This window comes from Tasmannia lanceolata, unplaced genomic scaffold (genome assembly GCF_043159265.1).
Source record: "Tasmannia lanceolata isolate RefF3 unplaced genomic scaffold, GAP_Taslan_0.1 ptg000008l, whole genome shotgun sequence".
NCBI classification, from domain to species: Eukaryota; Viridiplantae; Streptophyta; class Magnoliopsida; order Canellales; family Winteraceae; genus Tasmannia; species Tasmannia lanceolata.
Window position 1 is genome coordinate 16,658,796 of NW_027518685.1, and position 21,028 is coordinate 16,679,823.

At 38.9% G+C, this 21,028-nt stretch overlaps 2 protein-coding genes and 1 long non-coding RNA gene across 3 annotated transcripts; all 3 read right to left on the bottom strand.

Moving 5' to 3' along the window:
* Positions 1–8,850: 8,850 nt before the first annotated feature.
* On the bottom strand, positions 8,851–9,900 carry LOC143882752 (disease resistance protein At4g27190-like). The gene has a single exon (XM_077386180.1). The coding sequence runs from the start codon at positions 9,898–9,900 to the stop codon at positions 8,851–8,853; it is 1,050 nt and encodes a 349-aa protein (XP_077242295.1).
* Positions 9,901–11,606: 1,706 nt separating this feature from the next.
* On the bottom strand, positions 11,607–20,631 carry LOC143882753 (disease resistance protein At4g27190-like). Its single transcript, XM_077386181.1, has 5 exons — positions 20,524–20,631; positions 19,604–20,366; positions 18,395–19,518; positions 11,919–14,823; positions 11,607–11,810 (listed from the first exon to the last, which is right to left on the bottom strand). Exons 1-4 carry the CDS (start codon positions 20,629–20,631, stop codon positions 11,938–11,940), a joined length of 4,881 nt encoding a protein of 1,626 aa, XP_077242296.1. The 3' UTR covers positions 11,607–11,810; positions 11,919–11,937.
* Positions 16,917–18,383, bottom strand: LOC143884599 (uncharacterized). Its single transcript, XR_013252992.1, has 2 exons — positions 17,503–18,383; positions 16,917–17,394 (listed from the first exon to the last, which is right to left on the bottom strand). It is a non-coding gene; the product is annotated as an uncharacterized LOC143884599 (long non-coding RNA).
* Positions 20,632–21,028: the final 397 nt, after the last annotated feature.

Here is a 21,028-nt window from a genome sequence, read left to right on the forward strand (position 1 = left end):
AATTAAGAAAAAAATATACAAAAAGCTACAACATATTCAAATTGAAAGCGACTGAGGCAGAGCGAGAGTACCTGCGAGAGTCTCTGCTTAATATTTCGGTTCTTTGAAATGTTTTTGAAGATTCAACCTGGTTTCTTCATCTTCCCATTCTAATTCTTTCCACCATTCCTCTTCTCCCTCGATCTCTTGTATTTTGTTTGCATTACCGGTAGAAAAAGGAAGCCTCCGTAGATTAGGGCACTTTGATACTTGAATAATCTCCAAAGAGGGCCATGAAAATGCCTCTTGGCAAATGTACCTCAATTCCAGTAATTCAAAAAGTTGTAAAATTCGCAGCTTTGGGAATGCATTACTGTCCACTACGCTGCAGGTTGCGACTATCTCCGATGTATTCTCGTCAACCACCTTTGCTCCAAATATCTCCTTCATATTGGAACAACTGAATACAAAGATTTCTTCAAGGTTGTCAAGTTGTTGAAGCAAATCATGGGGGATGAGATTCTTTAATCCATGACAAAAAAACACCGTGATCCTTTGTAATTTAGGAAAGCTACTTCTTCCTCCACTTTTAGCCATTCCCTCCCAAATGTTGTCTAACCCCTAAATATCCGTAAGGAGTAATTCCTCTAGATTCGGTACACTTTTAGCTACTTCCCCTATCCTATTTACAGAGCAATCCTTTATACGTAAACAAGTTACAATATTTAACATCCCCTCAGCACATTTGGCCAGGTGTTCAACGTCACCACTCAGCTCCACCACTCTTTCATGATCACTTTTTAACCAATAAGTCCTTTCTTTACGAGGCGCCATGTGAAAATGAAAACTTTTTAGCCTTTTCAACCGACTTGAATCCAAAGGAAAATAACCAGTGCTAGAGACCCTAATTCGAAGATAGTACAAGTACTCTAAATGTAGTAACTCCTCCAACGCCACACTTTCCTCATCCACCTCCCCTTTCACCTTCCACCCATAATCACTCTGATACATGTCTAGTACCTCCAACCTAGACAACCTTGATATCGTCTGGGCTTCAATTCTAGCTCCCTCATCTCAGATAGATTCAGTACCCTTAGATTATTAAGTTCGCCCACTTCTTTTGTCGGTGATTTGATTTTTGTACCACTTAAATTCAAGACCCTAAGTGCTTTCAAACCTAGAAAGATATCCCTAGGAATCTTATTAAGAGGATTATCTTGAAGAAACAGAGTTGATAGCCTAGAACATGTAGCCAAAGACGTTGGAATCTCACGTAATCCCCCACCAACAAATGAAGCTCTGTTAATTGATTCATGCATCCCTTCTTCTGTGATATTGCTTGAGCCCATGTTAGATTGGATAAAGAATTTATTCCCATCTTCTGATGAGAACGCGATCCATAGAGCAACATCGCGGACAATGTCATGCATTTTTACCGTTCCTTCATCTTCTCCGGGTTCCAACATGCAAGAATCCTTGAGCTCTTCAATCCAAGCAACCCCCCTGTTTGAGGATTCTTCGATATTTAATGATTCGTCTATTAATCCCTAAGCTCTCCAATATTGTAGGAGCTCATCTTCCTCAATAGAAAAATCTTCCGGAACTAATGAACAGTACAAAAAGCAGGGTTGAATGTTCTTACCTTGTAATGAGTCGTAACTCCATTTCAAAGGCAAAAATACCTCCTTCTCCACATGTTTAATAGTTGGTGCCGAGTTTCGGAGTCCTCTTAGGGCATCCTTCCACAACTCGACCTTTTTCTTTCCTCTCATAGAGCTATCGACAACCTTAATTGCCAGTGGCAAATGTTAGGAAATAATCCTAACGGTGGATGTGGCTTTTGCAAGATCGACGGTCAAGATCATTTGGTTAGTTAATTACTTTTGTGAAAAGTCATTAATGAAAAGACTTTATGTGAAAAGGTATAAACGTAAAGAGACGTTTGGGGAGAGGGATCGGCGCGATGAGGAGTCGCATCTCTTCCCACAAACGCTTATAAAAAGTACTCTTGGGTCCTATTTGCACACAACGAATTTGTTTCCAAACTTTGAGAATCCACGCTTGAAGAGAAAGGAAACCGGTCCCCATCACCGACTATTGTGTAGCAAAGAGAAACCTTAAGAGAAAGAAAAACAAGATTCATGGCTTCCGGTATGTCTTTTTCTCATTTCAATTTATTCCATATTGTTACATGTGATTTTCTCAATGTTGAATCGCTAAGATCCGTTGCCGGTGTTCATATTGTATCGAAAACTTACATGTGGTATCAAAGCCACGGTTCCGGCGAGAAAATGGCGAGAAAATCGCATTAAAAGTAATTGAAATAGGGTTTGTGAAAACTTGTATTTTGAGTGCTGCCATCAATTCTGGAGTCGGATCGATGATTAAATGGCACTGAAACGTTGCTTGTATTCCCATGAATCCAACGCAACAAACGGTTCGTCGATCCGATGTCTGGATTGCGTTTGTCGGCGATTTAAAGATGAAAATTTTAACTTTTGGAGAAGTTTTGGACCTTGCCGGAAAACAGTGTGCTGCCGGCGACCGGCTTGTCCGATCGGAGATTTTCCGGCGTGGTTACGAAGTTCATCGAGAGACGAGTCCAACGGCATATTGTGAGCCTCAATCGGAATTCAAACGAAGCCGCAATAATAAATCGAACTTTGAGTATTTTTTCGGATTTTGCTGGAATTTTCACTATTTTAATGAAGAAGGCGATGAATAGTGTCGGGCTTGGCGGGCCGAACCGGGCCGCGCGGGCCCATCAAGGATTCGCGACGGGTTTTTCAATTAAAAAGGGCCCAGTAGACCCTCTAAGCCCACCATACCGCTTGGCCCAACCTGACCTGAACCGGCCCATAGGCCCAAACGGCCCAAATATGTGTTTGACTCCGTTTGGCCCATTTTTGTGAGATTTTTGACCAGATTATAGTGGTTTTGGAGGTTTTGCACCATTTTGAATCCATTTTTTGGGTCAGTTTTGGCATTTGGCATCTGTATCATATAGGTGTAGTGTAAATTCAAAAACTTTTGATTTTTCAAGTTGGTTTTTGAGTCAAATATTTTGGGTTTTAGCCCAAGTAAAACTGGTTCCGAACGTTTTGCAACCCTTTGAAACCATTTTTGCTATCCATTTTGCCATTTGAGCACTGTATAATACACTTATAGTGTATTTTTAACACTTTTGACTTTATAAATTTGATTTTGAGTCAAAAGTTTTGGAGTTTTGGGCTCGGATTAGATTGATTCATAAGGTTACAGACCATTCTGGACCTATTTTTGAGGTCATTTTTGGTATTTAAGCACTGTATGATATAGTCACAGTGTAAAATCAAGGCTTTTGGTTTTGTAAGTTTGATTTTAAGTCAAATATTTTGGGGTTTTGGACTTGGGTTAGACCATTCCTATGGTTTTAGACCATTCTGAACCCGTTTCCAAGGTCTGTTTTGGTGTTCGGAGTCTGGATTTTAAAATTCCAGTGTAATTTTATAACTTTTGGGTTTTATAAAGTGGGCCTTGAGTTTAATTTTGATTTCAAACTCTTGAAGAATTAAGTAATGCCATGGAGACCCAGTTATGTAAAGTTTTGATGTTGTTTAATGATTAAAACTCAGTCAATGAACACCTTTGGTTTCTAATTCTTAACTTAAGAACCCCTATATGTTGTTTATATGCTTTATGTTTTGCATATAACTTAAGGGTTAAAATGATTAGTTGAAATCATATATGAGACTAAACTTTTAACTTGAATGCACATTAGTTCATGCCAGATATGCTTAAAACCCAAGCTTATGGTTATAATAAACTGATAGTGTGTATTTTCAAATCCTAAAACATTGAATTATGTTTGATTATGGAACTTGAAAGTTGGTTTTGTATACACAAATTTATTACGTTGTTCATTATTTTTGTTGAAATTGAACTATATCTTGTTATGATTGGTCACTAAATGAATGAACAAAGAAGTGCGATTCCACTGGGAAACGAAATCGCTTAAAGTTACGTGGTTAATTTTGAGAACAGTGTCGCATACAATGACACATTTATGGACTATGAACCACTTTCAATTGCGACTATTTGTCCAAGAGCAACACTTAGCCCAACGGATGACTGTTGTTTTGCACAAATAGGCGGTGTGAGAGGGCTAGGCCTGGGTAACCTGGTTTGGGGTTATACTTCTGCCCAACGGTGATGTGCGCCTCAAGTATAGGGTTATCTGGCCCTAGTTGGTCTCATGGGAGAGCCAATTGTGTGCTGTGGCACGGCCCAACGGACGGCCCACGGTGACATGCCTGGTGTTAGGGCTGCAACTCGGGTCGGGCGGGTCGGGTTTTGGAGAACCCAACCCTACCCAAGAAATATCTCGGGTCGGGTCGGGTCGGGTTTTTTTTCGGAAAACCCACGATTCCCAAACCCGGCCCTACCCATGATAAATCTCGGGCCGGGTCGGGTCGGGTCGGGTTTTTTCACGTTGACGCAATTTTTTAAGGAAAATTCTTGTTTGGCAAGGCAACTCAACTCATAGAAGCAGAAATTACACTCACATTACACTTGAATCAAATAATGATGTAATTACACTCACATTACACTTGAATCAAACAATGCTGTAATCAAACAATGTTGTAATTACAATCAAACAATGCTGAATCAAACAATTGAATCAACTCAACTCATAGAAGTAGAAATTACACTCACATACAATAACAGTGGGTGCGTGGGTTTTCACTTTTAACTTTTAACTAATAATAGAAAAAAATGTACATGCTATATACTTATGTAACTCGGGTTGGGTCGGGTCGGGTCCCTTCAAACCTGGCTCGACCCGAGATTCATGCGGGCTTTTGAATGCTCAACCCGGCTCGACCCGAAACCCATGAAACCTGAACCCAACCCAGGCTATTTTCGGGTCGGGTCGATGCGGGTCGGGTTTTACCCGGCTCGAGTTGCAGCCCTACCTGGTGTCTCGCCAGAATCACAGTATTGTGATTTCCTAAATTGAAAATCGTTTGTGTGTTGTGGCACGGCCCAACGGACGACCCACAATGACACGTCTGATGTTTCGTCGGGGTCACATTTTTGTGTTTTTTTGTGATTCTGGGCAATCTAACTAATTTTCCCTTAAGATAGATTGATTGAGTATTGTATGTGAGAACCAATTGTGTGCCGTGGCACGGCCCAACGGACGACCCACGGTGATACACCGGTGTCTCTTCATAATCATGGTATTGTGTTTTCTAAAGTAGAAACCAATTCTGCATCATGGCACGGCCCAACGGACGGCCCACGATGGCACATATGGTATCTAATTAGAAGCACACTTATGTATCATCATGATTTTATACATTTTAGTCATTCTTTTCAGTTGGATTGATTAAAATCGTGGATTGAGTTAATTAAACTCCATTTGTGGACTAAATAGGTGTTATAAGAAGTGAGCATGTTTGGATCTGCAAGTCTGTGTCTGTGACATTGAAGTTGTTGGTATCTTAGTGTCTTTTCTAGATACCAATTATGTTGAGTACTTTAGTGGGTCAGAAACCTTAGCAAGTGATGGAATAGATCTGCATAATTTAGGACTACAAAAGGCTAGACTATGTATCATTGAATGACAGGCTCACTAAACCCACATCTAAAAGATGCTTATGAATAGTGGGAGTTCAATGTTAGTATCACTCTAGTAGTAATGGTAGACCTCCTTTTTTTTATGCAATTCGAGATGTTTTTAAGACTCGAAAATGCAAAGGAGTTCTTGAATGTAGTTAGTGAATATTTTAGAGGATCATTGGAAGCACTTGCAAATACCCTTATGATGTGTTTTGATAACCTTAAAGTATATTCACCAAAGTTGTAGTTTTGAGCACACTTTGAAAGGCTTTAGATTCAAAACCTTGGTTGTGCTCACTTTCGACACACCTCTTGGTTATTTTAAATGGCAACATTAGAGTCCTGAAGATATAGACTAGTCTTAGCATTATCAATTAAAGAGAGTGAACTTGGTATCAAGTGCCATTATCTTGAATAATAAATGACACATAAAGTATGGATCCCTTAAGTTCGATATGGCCTGGAATTAATATCATATCTTTGTATATTATGATTTCTATTTCGTAAGTACTCCGGAAAAGGATTTGTACATTTAGAATTCTATGTGATGTCTTGGTGCGAGTTAGGTGCTTAGTAGAAGAGAGTATACCATTATATCGGGAAATAGAATAAAGGTGGCTGTTGAATCCATTATTACTCGCCACTCTTTTCTGAAATTTTGGTTTCATATGAACTAGAAACCTTATTCTAGAAAAACTTGATTCCTTTGGCTATGAATCAAGGTCTGGAAGTATAATGGATTCTCTCTAGTTTTTCATTTCCCATTTAGTGATTTTGGTTCTCTTCAGAGCAATCCTTATTGACTTGGATTGCACTTCTCTCAAGGTCAGACTTGGCCTACTTTGCATTAGAATGGGATAATCAGTATTGTTAGAAATAAATGAAATCGCGTGAACAAGAATTTATCCAATCAGTGGGTTAAGTTTTTTAACCACATATCTGAGGATAGTTGGGTAAAAGAAGAATTCTAGATTCACTTGATTTTACCGATTTAAACAATGATACGGGGTACATTGAAGGATAAATATACAAAGATTAATCGGTTTAGGGTGTCACCAAGAGTATTGATCAACTAAAGGTCATTCACAATGACATCTTGGATCTTTGGACTCTGACAGTTGGTGGCGGAAGGTATTACCCTTTTGGTTAAATTTTCTAGCCATATTTAAGTGTGTCTCTCTAATCAAAAGTAGGAGGCCCTATCTTTGTTTGTGATCTATAAGGTAAGAGTCGAGAATTAACTTGACATAAACGATCAAAACAATAAGGGTCATTTTGCAACTCTCTGTTGTCTAAGATTGTGGGTTAAAACTCTTAAAACACCCATGTATTTTGTGATCCAAGTAAGGCTGTGCCTAAGACCCTTTAAGATTTATGGGTCATATGGAAGCTGAAATTGGGAAACATGCAACTTTGGGTTGTTTACATGAGGCAAAAGTTTATAACCCACGAATATATCACTGGATAATGGATATATCTTAAGGTCAGAGGAGTAATATTATTTTCCTCGTGTTATGTGTTGATGGTATACTACTTGCTAGTAGTACTTAGCCATGTTCCATGATATTCATACAAAAGAATTCAGGTGAAGCATCCTACATAATAGGAGTTTAGATTCACCTAGTTGGGACTCGAGAATTGCTGAGATTGCAGAAAGTCTATCTTGGTAAAGTCCTAAGTATTGAACATGGATAAATTACTCAATTTGTAGTGTTCCTATAGTTAAGGGTGATATATTCAGTCAGTTCCAAGGTCCCAGAATCGATTCATTATAGGAGCAGATAAAGAGGTTCCCTAATAGTTCCGCAATTGGGGTTTATTGAATGTTTAAATTTGCACCTATCTGTGTATAACCTATATGGTGGGCAAATTTAGAAAGTACCAATGTTATTTATGTATGGATCATTGAAAATTTGTCAAAAGGTTATATATTGTCTGTAAGGGACTAAAGGTTTAATGCTCACATAAAGTAAATGAGATAACCCTAGTGTGATTGGTTAATCTAATTCCGACTGTTTTCGAAACACCTAGAGTTCTGCTCTAATATATTTTGCAGAAAGTCCTAAATCGTGGAAGAATGTCAAATTGACACTCAGTTGCTTTCACCTTGGGTACGGAGTTTATTGTGTACTTCAAGGCCTTGTACTATGCCTTGAAGTCGAGGAATTTTATCTCAGGATTTTATCTTGTTGATAGTCGACAAGTTACTGGGAATGTATTGTGATAATTCCGCTGCGGTTTTACAATTCCAAGAACGACAAATCAAGTAATGGGGTCAATGTATTGACATATTGTCGTGAGGAAGTTCAGAATCAGTGTGTATCTGAAGATTACATAAGCACCGCACTTATGTTGGCGGATCCTTTGACTGAGGGCTTGTCACCAAAGCTCTTCAGAGAGCATGTAGCGCGCATAAGGTTGGTTGACACTTTTGATAGCCTATGACAGTGGGAGTCTGCATTAGGTATTGAGATACACTGTTGTGATCACATTTTATTTTATGATTCTGATATATATTATTTTCTACCGCTCCTTTTTGTGCACATTACGTAAATGGATTGTGAGTAAGAGGTAGAATGTCTGTAGACAGTTTTGGACCATGTTTACATCTTAAGCATGTATGCTTTTACATTCATGTTAGTAAGAATTACTAACAATATAATCATGGGGTAGGCTATTGGGTAGAGTTGGTGACCCAATGGTTACATGGTTTATTGTTGGTAGTTTTTGCTAAACGGAATGTTGGGTTTATTATCTAACTAATTTAAAGTTATGATCCTTATGTTTGGCTCAAAGATCTTGCTAGCCAAGTGGGAGAATGTTAGGAAATAATCCTAACGGTGGATGTGGCTTTTGCAAGATCGACGGTCAAGATCATTTGGTTAGTTAATTACTTTTGTGAAAAGTCATTAATGAAAAGACTTTATGTGAAAAGGTATAAACGTAAAGAGACGTTTGGGGAGAGGGATTGGCGCGATGAGGAGTCGCATCTCTTCCCACAAACGCTTATAAAAAGTACTCTTGGGTCCTATTTGCACACAACGAATTTGTTTCCAAACTTTGAGAATCCACGCTTGAAGAGAAAGGAAACCGGTCCCCATCACCGACTATTGTGTAGCAAAGATAAACCTTAAGAGAAAGAAAAACAAGATTCATGGCTTCCGGTATGTCTTTTTCTCATTTCAATTTATTCCATATTGTTACATGTGATTTTCTCAATGTTGAATCGCTAAGATCCGTTGCCGGTGTTCATATTGTATCGAAAACTTACAGCAAACCCTCACACTCTTGCGCAACCTCCCTTGATAGAGATTTTATATCTTGGACATCAGGCAGCTCTCCAACATGTTCACTAAACAACTTCCAACCTGCTTCATCGTTTAGAGTGTTGACTTGAATCTGTACATCTGTCTTCATTTGGTGACATACATCCAAAGATCTTGTTGTTAATATAATCTTACAGCCCAGCAGATCTCCTTGTGGAATGCCCACTTTGTCCAAATCTATTTTCTCCCATACATCATCCAAGATCAAGAGAAATTCCTTTTCCTTCAATTTTCCCAACAATAGAGTGGCCCATCTTTCCTTGCTCTCTGTCTCCAGTTCCTCCTTAAATTTCAATCTGTCAGCAATTTGGGATTGAATTCCATGCAAGTCTATGGCGCGTGACACAGTGACCCAAATGATAATATCAAAGGGTTGTTTCAAGGATCCGTCAGCCATCTTACAGTTCAACTCACGTATAAGAGTAGTCTTACCTACTCCCATACCATATATTCCAATCTTTCTGAAGCGATCATCATCTATCACCAGGTTCTTAAGATGATCAAACCTTGATGCAGCATTCTGATCCACAAGTACTGACGGCCCCGGTATCTGCTCGACCGGTTTCGGCAGAGGATTAGGAACCACCAACGCTTCTGGAAAATTGGCCCGGGTATTTATAAGCTCCTTCACCTCTTGGATCTTTTCCATACTACTTTTGCTTAATTTATAGCGTAAATAGCAATTTGGAAAACACCCACAAAAAAGTTTCTGGCTGGCTTTGATATTTTCCTCCATTGAGTTCCACTGGCCTTCCATGTTATTCACCTTTGGTAGCCACTCTTTCACTGGAAGTATTGCTACTTTTCCTTGTTCACCAGCTGATTCAAGATGTTCTTCTATGTTTTGCTTAGAATCAGCAAGTTGCTTCATCTTCTCTTGAAGAGAGGTTGTATTTGCCTGGAATTTGAAGAAGGTGGTGATCTTTGTGTTGCTGCTATTGCATATACACTTGCCAACTTCGACAACTGCCGACTCCCCAAGAAAGGCCATTCTTTCCAATAATTGTACGGTCCTAGCTTAGTGCAAATAACAAACCATGGTTGAGCTGATATCATCTCTCTTTTAGAATAGTAAGAATTTGTTTGTCAACTTATAATTTCATTACACCGTTATTTATTTTGGGGAGGGATTTTTGATAATCGAGGAAATTAATTAGGCATAAAATGCTTCGAGAGGAAATTTTAAGTTATGCTTGTTTTTTTTTGAAATGGCAAATTTTATAAAAGAATCAGAAGGGACACCCGAAAGGGAATACCCAAAGAAACAAAACAGAAAATAAAAAACTATTACACGATAAATAGGACATCAAATAGGAAATTGATCAGACCAATTCATCGAGTTGCATACCACCCCTCTTCTAGCCAAAGCATCCGCCTTCTCGTTAGCAGACCTTCTAACATGAATCAATTCAATTTCTGAGTCCGCCAATATATCTTCCATTTCGTCAAAAAAATCCAAAAACCTCCAAGGAGGAGCCACCCCACCCCTCAGCCACCGGATAACATTAAACGAATCCCCTTCAACAATTATACTCTTCAGACGGTATTCAAAAGAAAGTAGGCCATTATGGTGATTCAAATTGGCTATGGCCAGAAACATGTGTTAAGATAGGTTAGTAGAGAATCAAGAACGTTCTAGTTACTTAATTGAATATCATTACAAGTTTAATTTTGTCCTTTTTTAAAAAAATGGACATAAAAAAATGTATTTTTCTTGCACAGTCTCATAACAGAAATTAGTGTTGCCTAGGTATTCTTTAAGAGTAACGGAGAGCTTACTTTGGATAGCGAGGGCTGATTTATGACTTATAGGGTTTTTGGAACTGTTTATGCATGTATTATTTCAGCAAATTCATTAGACTGCAAATGTGAGAAATTCAAATCTAAATCTTGTGGGTATCCAAACGTGGCCTTATATAATTTATAAAGAATCTGACGTTGTCCGTTTTGACTGACCTCCGTTCGGATTCTCTTTAATGTTCTCCCTTTGTTGAAAAGATGGGGGTGGAATAATCTAGGACAATCACAGTTTCCGTTAAGTCAAGAACACATATTTCAAATTAGAGCCTAAGCATGGTTGATGTAGTTGGTATGGTGATTGGCTATCATCTTTGAGATATAGAGTAAACTTGCTAACTAGTTTGCTAAATCAGAGCGTTGAGAGGTGATCTAAGAAAAATTAGTAATCCTATGATCCTGAAGTATTCCTTGATTTACTTTTTTTTATTCTTAATGGTCGCTATCATCTTTGAAATTAAGAGATATAGCGTAAACTTGCTAACTAGTTTGCAAAATCAGAGTGTTGGAGAGGTGATCTAAGCAAAATTGGTAATCTTATGATCCTGAAGTATTCCTTGATTTACTTGTGATTATTCTTAATAGCCAATTAACCTTGTCTAGTATTTGACGGTAAAGGCTATTAAGGCTGAATATCTGTAAGTGCATTTCTTAAGCAATTAGGAAACAATCCTTCTTTATTTTACTTTGACAGGTAGTACATTACCACTTAAAACAACTTCGGGCGTATTGTTATGTACACCCAAATTGTAATTTGAGTGCAAGTTGCGCCTTGTAGATTGCAAATTCATGTGTAAACCGCAACTCGAAAAGCCCAAATTGCTCCTCAAAACAATTGATTTCGACAAATACTTTGCATCTCCTAATTGTTTAAGGCAAAATTTCTATTGATTTCAAAAAATTCATAGGGCCTTATCTGATGATGTTCCCCGAGATCAACCGTGTTGATTGCTCCATGAAGTCAAAGAGACAAACCCACTTGGACATGGCATTTATATATATATATGTAGCATTTGATTTGGTACACCAACTCTCGGACTCTATCAGATGAAGAAGATGCTTCTCCTTTTGCCCACCCTCTCTTCTCTCCCCTCCCGCTTTTCACTAATATGAAAAACAATAACACTAAAGGTTAATAAAAAATTAAGAAAGAAATATACAAAAAGCTACAACATATTCAAATCGAAAGCGACAGAGGCAGAGCGAGAGTACCTGCGAGAGTCTCTGCTTATTATTTCCAATCTTTGAAATGTTTTTGAAGATTCAACCTGGTTTCTTCATCTTCCCATTCTAATTCATTCCACCATTCCTCTCCTCCCTTGATCTCTTGAATTTTCTTTGCATTACCGGTAGAAAAAGGAAGCCTCCGTAGATTAGGGCAACCCCAGACACGAACAATCTCCAAAGAGGGCCATGAAAATGCCTCTTGGCAAATGTACGTTAATTTTGGTAAGTGAGAAAGTTGTAAAATTTGCAGCTTTGGGAATGCATTACTGTCCACTACGCTGCAGGTTGCGACTATCTCCGATGTATTCTCATCAACCACCTTTGCTCCAAATATCTCCTCCATATTGGAACAATTCCTTACATAGATTTCTTCAAGGTTATGAAGTTGTTCAAGCAAATCATGGGGGATGAGACTCTTTAATCTATTACAACCAATCACCATGATCGCTTGTAATTTAGGAAAGCTACTTCTTCCTCCACTTTTAACCATTCCCTCCCAAATGTTGTCTGACCCCTCAATTTGAAAAAGGATTAATTCCTTTAGATTCGGTATACTTTTAGCTAGTTCCCCTATCCTATTTACAGAGCAATCCTTTATACCTAAACAAGTTGCAATATTTAACATCCCCTCAGCACATTTGGCCAGGTGTTCAACATCACCAATCAGCTCTACCACTCTTTCATTATCTATTTTTGACCAATAAGTCCTTTCTTTACTAGGCGCCATGTGAAAATGAAAACTTTTTAGCCTTTTCAACCGAGTTGAATCCAAAGGAAAATAACCAGTGCTAGAGACCCTAATTCGAAGATAGTACAAGTACTCTAAATGTAGTAACTCCTCCAGCGTCACACTTTCCTCATCCACCTCCCCTTTCACCCTCCACCCATAACCGCTCTCAAACATGTCTAGTACCTCCAAACTAGACAACCTTGATATCGTCTGGGCTTCAATTCTTTCTAGCTCCCTCATCTCAGATAGATTCAGTAGCCTTAGATTATTAAGTTCGCCCACCTCTTTTGGCAGTGATTTTATTTTTGTACCACTTAAATTCAAGACCCTAAGTGCTTTCAAACCTAGAAAGATATCCCTAGGAATCTTATTAAGAGGATTATCTTGCAGAAATAAAGTTGATAGGCTAGAACATGTCGCCAAAAATGTTGGAATCTCACTTAATCCCCCACCAACAAATGAAGCTCTGTTAATTGATTCATGCATCCCTTCTTTTGTGATCTTGCTCCAGCTCATGTTAGATTGGACAAAGAATTTATTCCCATCTTCCGAAGAGGACGCGATCCATATAGCAACATCACGGACAATGTCGTGCATTTTTACAGTTCCTTTACGTTGTCCAGGTTCCAACATGCAAGAATGCTTGAGCTTTTCAATCAAATCAACGCCACTATCTAAGGATTCTTCGATATTCAATGATTCGTCTATTAATCCCTCAGCTCTCCAACATCGTATGAGCTCAACTTCCTCAATAGAAAAATCTTCAGGAAATAATGAACAGTACAAAAAGCAGGGTTGAATGTTCTTACCTTGTAACGAGTCGTAACTCCATTTCAAGGGCCCGAATACATCCTCCTCCACACGTTCAATATTCCTTGGTTGCGACGCTCGGAGTCCTCTTAAGGCTTTCCTCCACTGCTCGACCCTTTCCTTTCCTCTCATAGAGCAACCGACAACCTTAAATGCCAGTGGCAAGCCCTTACACTCTTTGGCAACCTCCCTTGCTAGAGATTTTTGCTCTTTGACATCAGGCAGCTCTCCAACATGTTTGCTAAACAACTCCCAACTTGCTTCATCGTTTAGAGTGATGACTGGAATGTTTTTATCGGTCTCCATTTGGTGACATACATCCAAAGATCTTGTTGTTAAGATAATCTTACAGCCCAGCATATCTCCTTGTGGAATGCCCACTTTGTCCAAATCTATTTTCTCCCATATATCATCCAAGATCAAGAGAAATTTCTTTTGTTTCTTCAATCCTTGGAACAGTAGAGCCGCCCAACTTTCCTTTCTCTCGTTCTCGAGTACCTCTTTAATTTTCAATCTGCTAGCAATTTGCAATTGAATCCCATGCAAGTCTAAGATGCTTGACACAGTGACCAGAATAATAATATCAAAGGGGTGCGCCAAGGATCCATCGGCCATTAGATTGTTCAAGTTACTTACAAGAGTAGTCTTTCCTACTCCTCCCATCCCCCAAATCCCTATCTTTCTGATCTCATCATTCAACACCAACTCTTTGAGACGATCTAATAGCTCTGATGCTGCTTTCTGATCCACAATGGACGGTCCTGGCATCTCCTGGACAGATTCTGGCCGAGGATTAGGAACCGCCAACTCTATTGAAAAATTGGCCCTGGTATCTATAAGCTCCCTCACCTCTTGGATCTTTTCCGTACTACTTTTGCTTAATTTATAGCGTAAAGAGCAATTTGGAAAACACCCACAAAAAAGTTTCTGGCTGGCTGTGATATCTTCCTCCATTGAATTCCATTGGCCTTCGATGTCTTTCACCTTTGGTAGCCACTCTTTCACTGCCAGTATTGCTACTTTTCCTTGTTTACCAGCTGATTCAAGATCGTCTTCTATGTTTTTCTTAGAATCTGAGAGTTCCTTCATCTTTGATCGAAGAGAGTCGGTATTTGGCTGGAATTTGAAGAAGGTGATGATCTTTGTGTAGATGCTATTGCATAAAAACTTGCCAACTCCGACAACTGCCGACTCCACTATAGAGGCCATTCTTTCCAACGACAAAGATAAGGAATTGGGGAGAAAGGATATTTGAAGAACAAAGTTTTCTGGCTTTTGAGTTTTTAGAGGGAGGATACAAGCAGCACTGACACAGAAGGGAACCACCGAAACAAGCGATATAATCAATCCCTATACAATAACGACAATAATTCATTAAATTGATTTTTCTATAAAGTAGGAAGAACAATAGCCACTCTTTCACTGCCAGTATTGCTACTTTTCCTTGTTTACCACTTGATTCAAGATATCGTTCTATGTTTTGCTTAGAATTTGAGAGTTCCTTCATCTTTGCTCTAAGAGAGTCGGTATTTGACTGGAATTTGAAGAAGGTGGTGATCTTTGTGTAGATGCTATTGCATATACACTTGCCAGCTTCGACAGCTGCCGACTCCCCAGGAAGGGCCATTCTTTCCAATGACAAAGATAAGGAATTGTTGGGGAGAAAGGATATTTGAAGAACAAAGGTTTTGTGGCTTTGAGATTTAGAGGGAGGATACAAGCATCAGTGATGAAGAAAGGAAACACCGAAACAAGTGGTATAAGCAAAATTCCCTATCCAAGAACGACAATACTTATTCACTAAATTGCTTTTTCTACAAAGCTCAAAGTTGAATGCTAGCCCTCTATCCGACGCATCTAACAAGCTTGCGTGCTTCACCTGTTCCACGGCATTCAATTCAACCTTAAAAAATATATGTAATTTTTCCTTTTTTTTCCTCTGATTCATTCGTTTTTTCTCAGATCAGAGGTTGAGTCCTGAAAAATCCATCTCGTCTGCTAAAAGTGTCGTTTTTTTTGCTTCAGGTATTATGCTCTCCCTCTCTTTCTTTTTCCGTTCGATTTTTTTGATTTTCTTAGGGAGTTGATTTTTTTTCACTCCCTGTAGGATTATGCGCCATCCTTGTAACTTGAATTGTCGGCAGACTTTAATGCTTTTTTATGTCAAAATCACGTTAAAAGGGGGCGTATAAATCCTACAGGGAGGTGAAAAAATCATCTTATTAAGGTTGGGGACAGATAGATGTCATAGAAAGTTTGTCTTTCGTGAGAGCTTGTCTTAATAAGGATGGGACAGATTGATATCAGCACAACTATGTTTTAATAATTGCACAAACTCAGCTTGTCTTTTATGTTTTCTGACTCATCTTGTCTTTTGTTATTTAAACACCTGTCAAACGTTATTTAAACATTCTTATATGCATCCAAAGTAGGCTTGAGGCTGGATCCATCAATCATGCATTACAAACTTATTCAAATTGACAGATGATCTTAATTGATTGTTTCAGATCAAGGGGTTTCCATCATCTTGATCGAACCATACAATAGCTCCAGACGTGATCGAGAATCAAATAAAGACCATAAAGAGCACACACCCTTTTACATCAAGCCAACACTTAGATCATGAGATAATCTTGACCGTTGATTCAAACCAAGTAGAACCCATCACTTATATATATGTAGCATTTGATTTGGTACACCAACTCTCGGACTCTATCAGATGAAGAAGATGTGGAATTTGTTGGCTGCAAGTTCAGGCACGGCCGTTGACCATATAAAATCTCCCTATATATAAGTATATTGGCCCTTCTTTACGTGAGACAGATGATCTTAATTGATTGTTTTAGATCAAGGGGTTTCCATCATCTTGATCGAACCATACAATAGCTCCAGACGTGATCGAGAATCAAATAAAGACCATAAAGATCACACACCCTTTTACATCAAGCCAACACTTAGATCATGAGATAATCTTGACCGTTGATTCAAACCAAGTAGAACCCATCACTTATATATATGTAGCATTTGATTTGGTACACCAACTCTCGGACTCTATCAGATGAAGAAGATGTGGAATTTGTTGGCTGCAAGTTCAGGCACGGCCGTTGACCATATAAAATCTCCCTATATATAAGTATATTGGCCCTTCTTTACGTGAGACAGATGATCTTAATTGATTGTTTTAGATCAAGGGGTTTCCATCATCTTGATCGAACCATACAATAGCTCCAGACGTGATCGAGAATCAAATAAAGACCATAAAGAGCACACACCCTTTTACATCAAGCCAACACTTAGATCATGAGATAATCTTGACCGTTGATTCAAACCAAGTAGAACCCATCACTTATATATATGTAGCATTTGATTTGGTACACCAACTCTCGGACTCTATCAGATGAAGAAGATGTGGAATTTGTTGGCTGCAAGTTCAGGCACGGCCGTTGACCATATAAAATCTCCCTATATATAAGTATATTGGCCCTTCTTTACGTGAGACAGATGATCTTAATTGATTGTTTTAGATCAAGGGGTTTCCATCATCTTGATCGAACCATACAATAGCTCCAGACGTGATCGAGAATCAAATAAAGACCATAAAGATCACACACCCTTTTACATCAAGCCAACACTTAGATCATGAGATAATCTTGACCGTTGATTCAAATCAAGTAGAACCCATCACTAGGATCGACTTGTGCATCATCCAAAAAAACAAAAAATTCATAGGGCCTTATCTGATGATGTTCCCCGAGATCAACCGTGTTGATTGCTCCATGAAGTCAAAGAGACAGACCCACTCGGACATGGCATTTATATATATGTAGCATTTGATTTGGTACACCAACTCTCGGACTCTATCAGATGAAGAAGATGCTTCTCCTTTTGCCCACCCTCTCTTCTCTCCCCTCCCGCTTTTCACTAATATGAAAAACAATAACACAAAACGTTAATAAAAAATTAAGAAAGAAATATACAAAAAGCTACAACATATTCAAATTGAAAGCGACAGAGGCAGAGCGAGAGTACCTGCGAGAGTCTCTGCTTAATATTTCCTTCCTTTGAAATGTTTTTGAAGATTCAACAAGGTTTCTTCATCTTCCCATTCTAATTCATTCCACCATTCCTTTCGTCCCTTGATCTCTTGAATTTTCTTTGCATTACCGGTAGAAAAAGGAAGCCCCCGCAGATTAGGGCAAAGAAAGACACGAACAATCTCCAAAGAGGGCCATGAAAATGCCTCTTGGCAAATGTACCTCAATTCCGATAAGTCAAAAAGGTGTAAAAATCGTAGATTTGGGAGTGCATTACTGTCCACTACGCTGCAGGTTGCGACTATCTCCGATGTATTCTCATCAACCACCTTTGCTCCAAATATCTCCTTCATATTGGAACAATTGTATACATGGATTTCTTCAAGGTTGTGAAATTGTTCAAGCAAATCATGGGGGATGAGACTCTTTAATCCATTACAACCAATCACCCTGATCTCTTGTAATTTAGGAAAGCTACTTCTTCCTCCACTTTTAACCATTCCCTCCCAAATGTTGTCTAACCCCTCAATATAAAAAAGGAATAATTCCTTTAGATTCGGTACACTTTTAGCTACTTCCCCTATCCTATTTACAGAGCAATCATGTATACATAAACAAGTTGCAATAGTTAACATCCCCTCAGCACATTTGGCCAGGTGTTCAACATCACCACTCAGCTCCACCACTCTTTCATCAACTCTTTCTAACCAAAGAATCCCTATTTCACTAGGCTCCATGTAAAAATGAAAACTTTTTAGCCTTTTCAACCAAGTTGAATCCAAAGGAAAATAAACAAGGCTAGAGACCCTAATTCGAAGAAAATACAAGTACTCTAAATGTAGTAACTCCTCCAACGTCACACTTTTCCCATCCACCTCCCCTCTCACCTTCCACCCAAAACTACTCTCATACATGTCTAGTACCTCCAAACTAGACAACCTTGATATCGTCTGGGCTTCAATTCTTTCTAGCTCATACGTTTTTGATAGATTCAGTAGCCTTAGATTATTAAGTTCGCCTACCTCTTTTGGCAGTGATTTGATTGTTGTACCACTTAAATTCAAGATCCTAAGTGCTCTAAGTTCGCCCACGTCTTTTGGCAGTGATTTGATTTTTGTACCACTTAAATTCAAGACCCTAAGTGCTTTCAAACCTAGAAAGATATCCCTAGGAATCTTATTAAGAGGATTATCTTGCAGAAATAAAGTTGATAGGCTAGAACATGTCGCCAAAAATGTTGGAATCTCACTTAATCTCCCATTAACAAATGAAGCTCTGTTAATTGATTCATGCATCCCTTCTTTTGTGATCTTGCTCCAGCTCATGTTAGATTGGACAAAGAATTTATTCCCATCTTCCGAAGAGGACGCGATCCATATAGCAACATCACGGACAATGTCGTGCATTTTTACAGTTCCTTTACCTTGTCCAGGTTCCAACATGCAAGAATGCTTGAGCTTTTCAATCAAATCAACCCCACTCTCTAAGGATTCTTCGATATTCAATGATTCGTCTATTAATCCCTCAGCTCTCCAACATCGTATGAGCTCATCTTCATTAATAGAAAAATCTTCAGGAAATAATGAACAGTACAAAAAGCAGGGTTGAATGTTCTTACCTTGTAATGAGTCATAACTCCATTTCAAGGGCACAAATACATCCTCCTCCACACGTTCAATATTCCTTGGTTGCGACGCTCGGAGTCCTCTTAAGGCTTTCCTCCACTGCTCGACCCTTTCCTTTCCTCTCATAGAGCAACCGACAACCTTAATTGCCAGTGGCAAGCCGTTACACTCTTTGGCAACCTCCCTTGCTAGAGATTTTAGCTCTTCGACATCAGACAGCTCTCCAACATGTTTGCTAAACAACTCCCAACTTGCTTCATCGTTTAGAGTGATGACCGGAATGTTTTTATCGGTCTCCATTTGGTGACATACATCCAAAGACCTTGTTGTTAAGATAATCTTACAGCCCAGCATATCTCCTTGTGGAATGCCCACTTTGTCCAAATCTATTTTCTCCCATACATCATCCAAGATCAAGAGAAATTTCTTTTGTTTCTTCAATCCTCCCAACAATAGAGTTGCCCATCTTACCTTGCCCCGCCAAGGATCCATCGGCCATTAGATTGTTTAAGTTACTTACAAGAGTAGTCTTTCCTACTCCTCCCATCCCCCAAATCCCTATCTTTCTGATCTCATCATTCAACACCAACTCTTTGAGACGATCTAGTAGCTCTGATGCTGCTTTCTGAACCACAATGGACGGTCCTGGCATCTCCTGGACAGATTCTGGCTGAGGATTAGGAACCGCCAACTCTTCTGGAAAATTGGCCCTGGTATCCATAAGCTCCTTCACCTCTTGGATCTTTTCCATGCTACTTTTGCTTAATTTATAGCGTAAATAACAATTTGGAAAACACCCACAAAAATGTTTCTGGCTGGCTTTGATATCTTCCTCCATTGAGTTCCATTGGCCTTCGATGTTATTCACCTTTGGTATCCAATCTTTCACTGGCAGTATTGCTACTTTTCCTTGTTTACCAGTTGATTCAAGATATCCTTCTATGTTTTGCTTAGAATCTGAGAGTTCCTTCATCTTTGCTCGAAGAGAGTCGGTATTTGGCTGGAATTTGAAGAAGATGGTGATCTTTGAGTAGATGGTGGTGCATAAAAACTTGCCAACTCCGACAACTGCCGACTTTACTATAGAGGCCATTCTTTCCAACGACAAAGATAAGGAATTGGGGAGAAAGGATATTTGAAGAACAAAGTTTTCTGGCTTTTGAGTTTTTAGAGGGAGGATACAAGCAGCACTGACACAGAAGGGAACCACCGAAACAAGTGATATAAGCAATCCCTATACAATAACGACAATAATTCATTAAATTGATTTTTCTATAAAGTAGGAAAAAGAGCAGATGCTATTGCTGCTTTTGCGAAGATTCCATTTGCTCTTTTGTTTGTCTATTTGGTCTTCGCTCATTTGTTTTTAGTGAAATTAAAAATGCTTTTACCTGTTGGCAGCTTTTGAGCACTAGTACCATTTCTTCAAAACCATGGGCTGGTTTATTCAAAACCATTGATGCATCCAAAGGAGGCTTGAGGTTGGATCCATCAATCATACCTGACAAAGTTTTGTCTCTAAAAAGAAAAACAAGGCATTCTTATATGCATCCAAAGTAGGCTTGAGGCTGGATCCATCAATCATGCATTACAAACTTATTCAAATTGACAGATGATCTTAATTGATTGTTTTAGATGAAGGGGTTTCCATCATCTTGATCGAACCATACAATAGCTCCAGACGTGATGGAGAATCAAATAAAGAACATAAAGATCACACACCCTTTTACATCAAGCCAACACTTAGATCGTGAGATAATCTTGACCGTTGATTCAAATCAAGTAGAACCCATCACTAGGATCAACTTGTGCATCATCCAAACAAATTGATAGAACCCATCAGATGGGATCTATCAATTTACAATGATATCATAAATACATCATCTCTCTAAACAA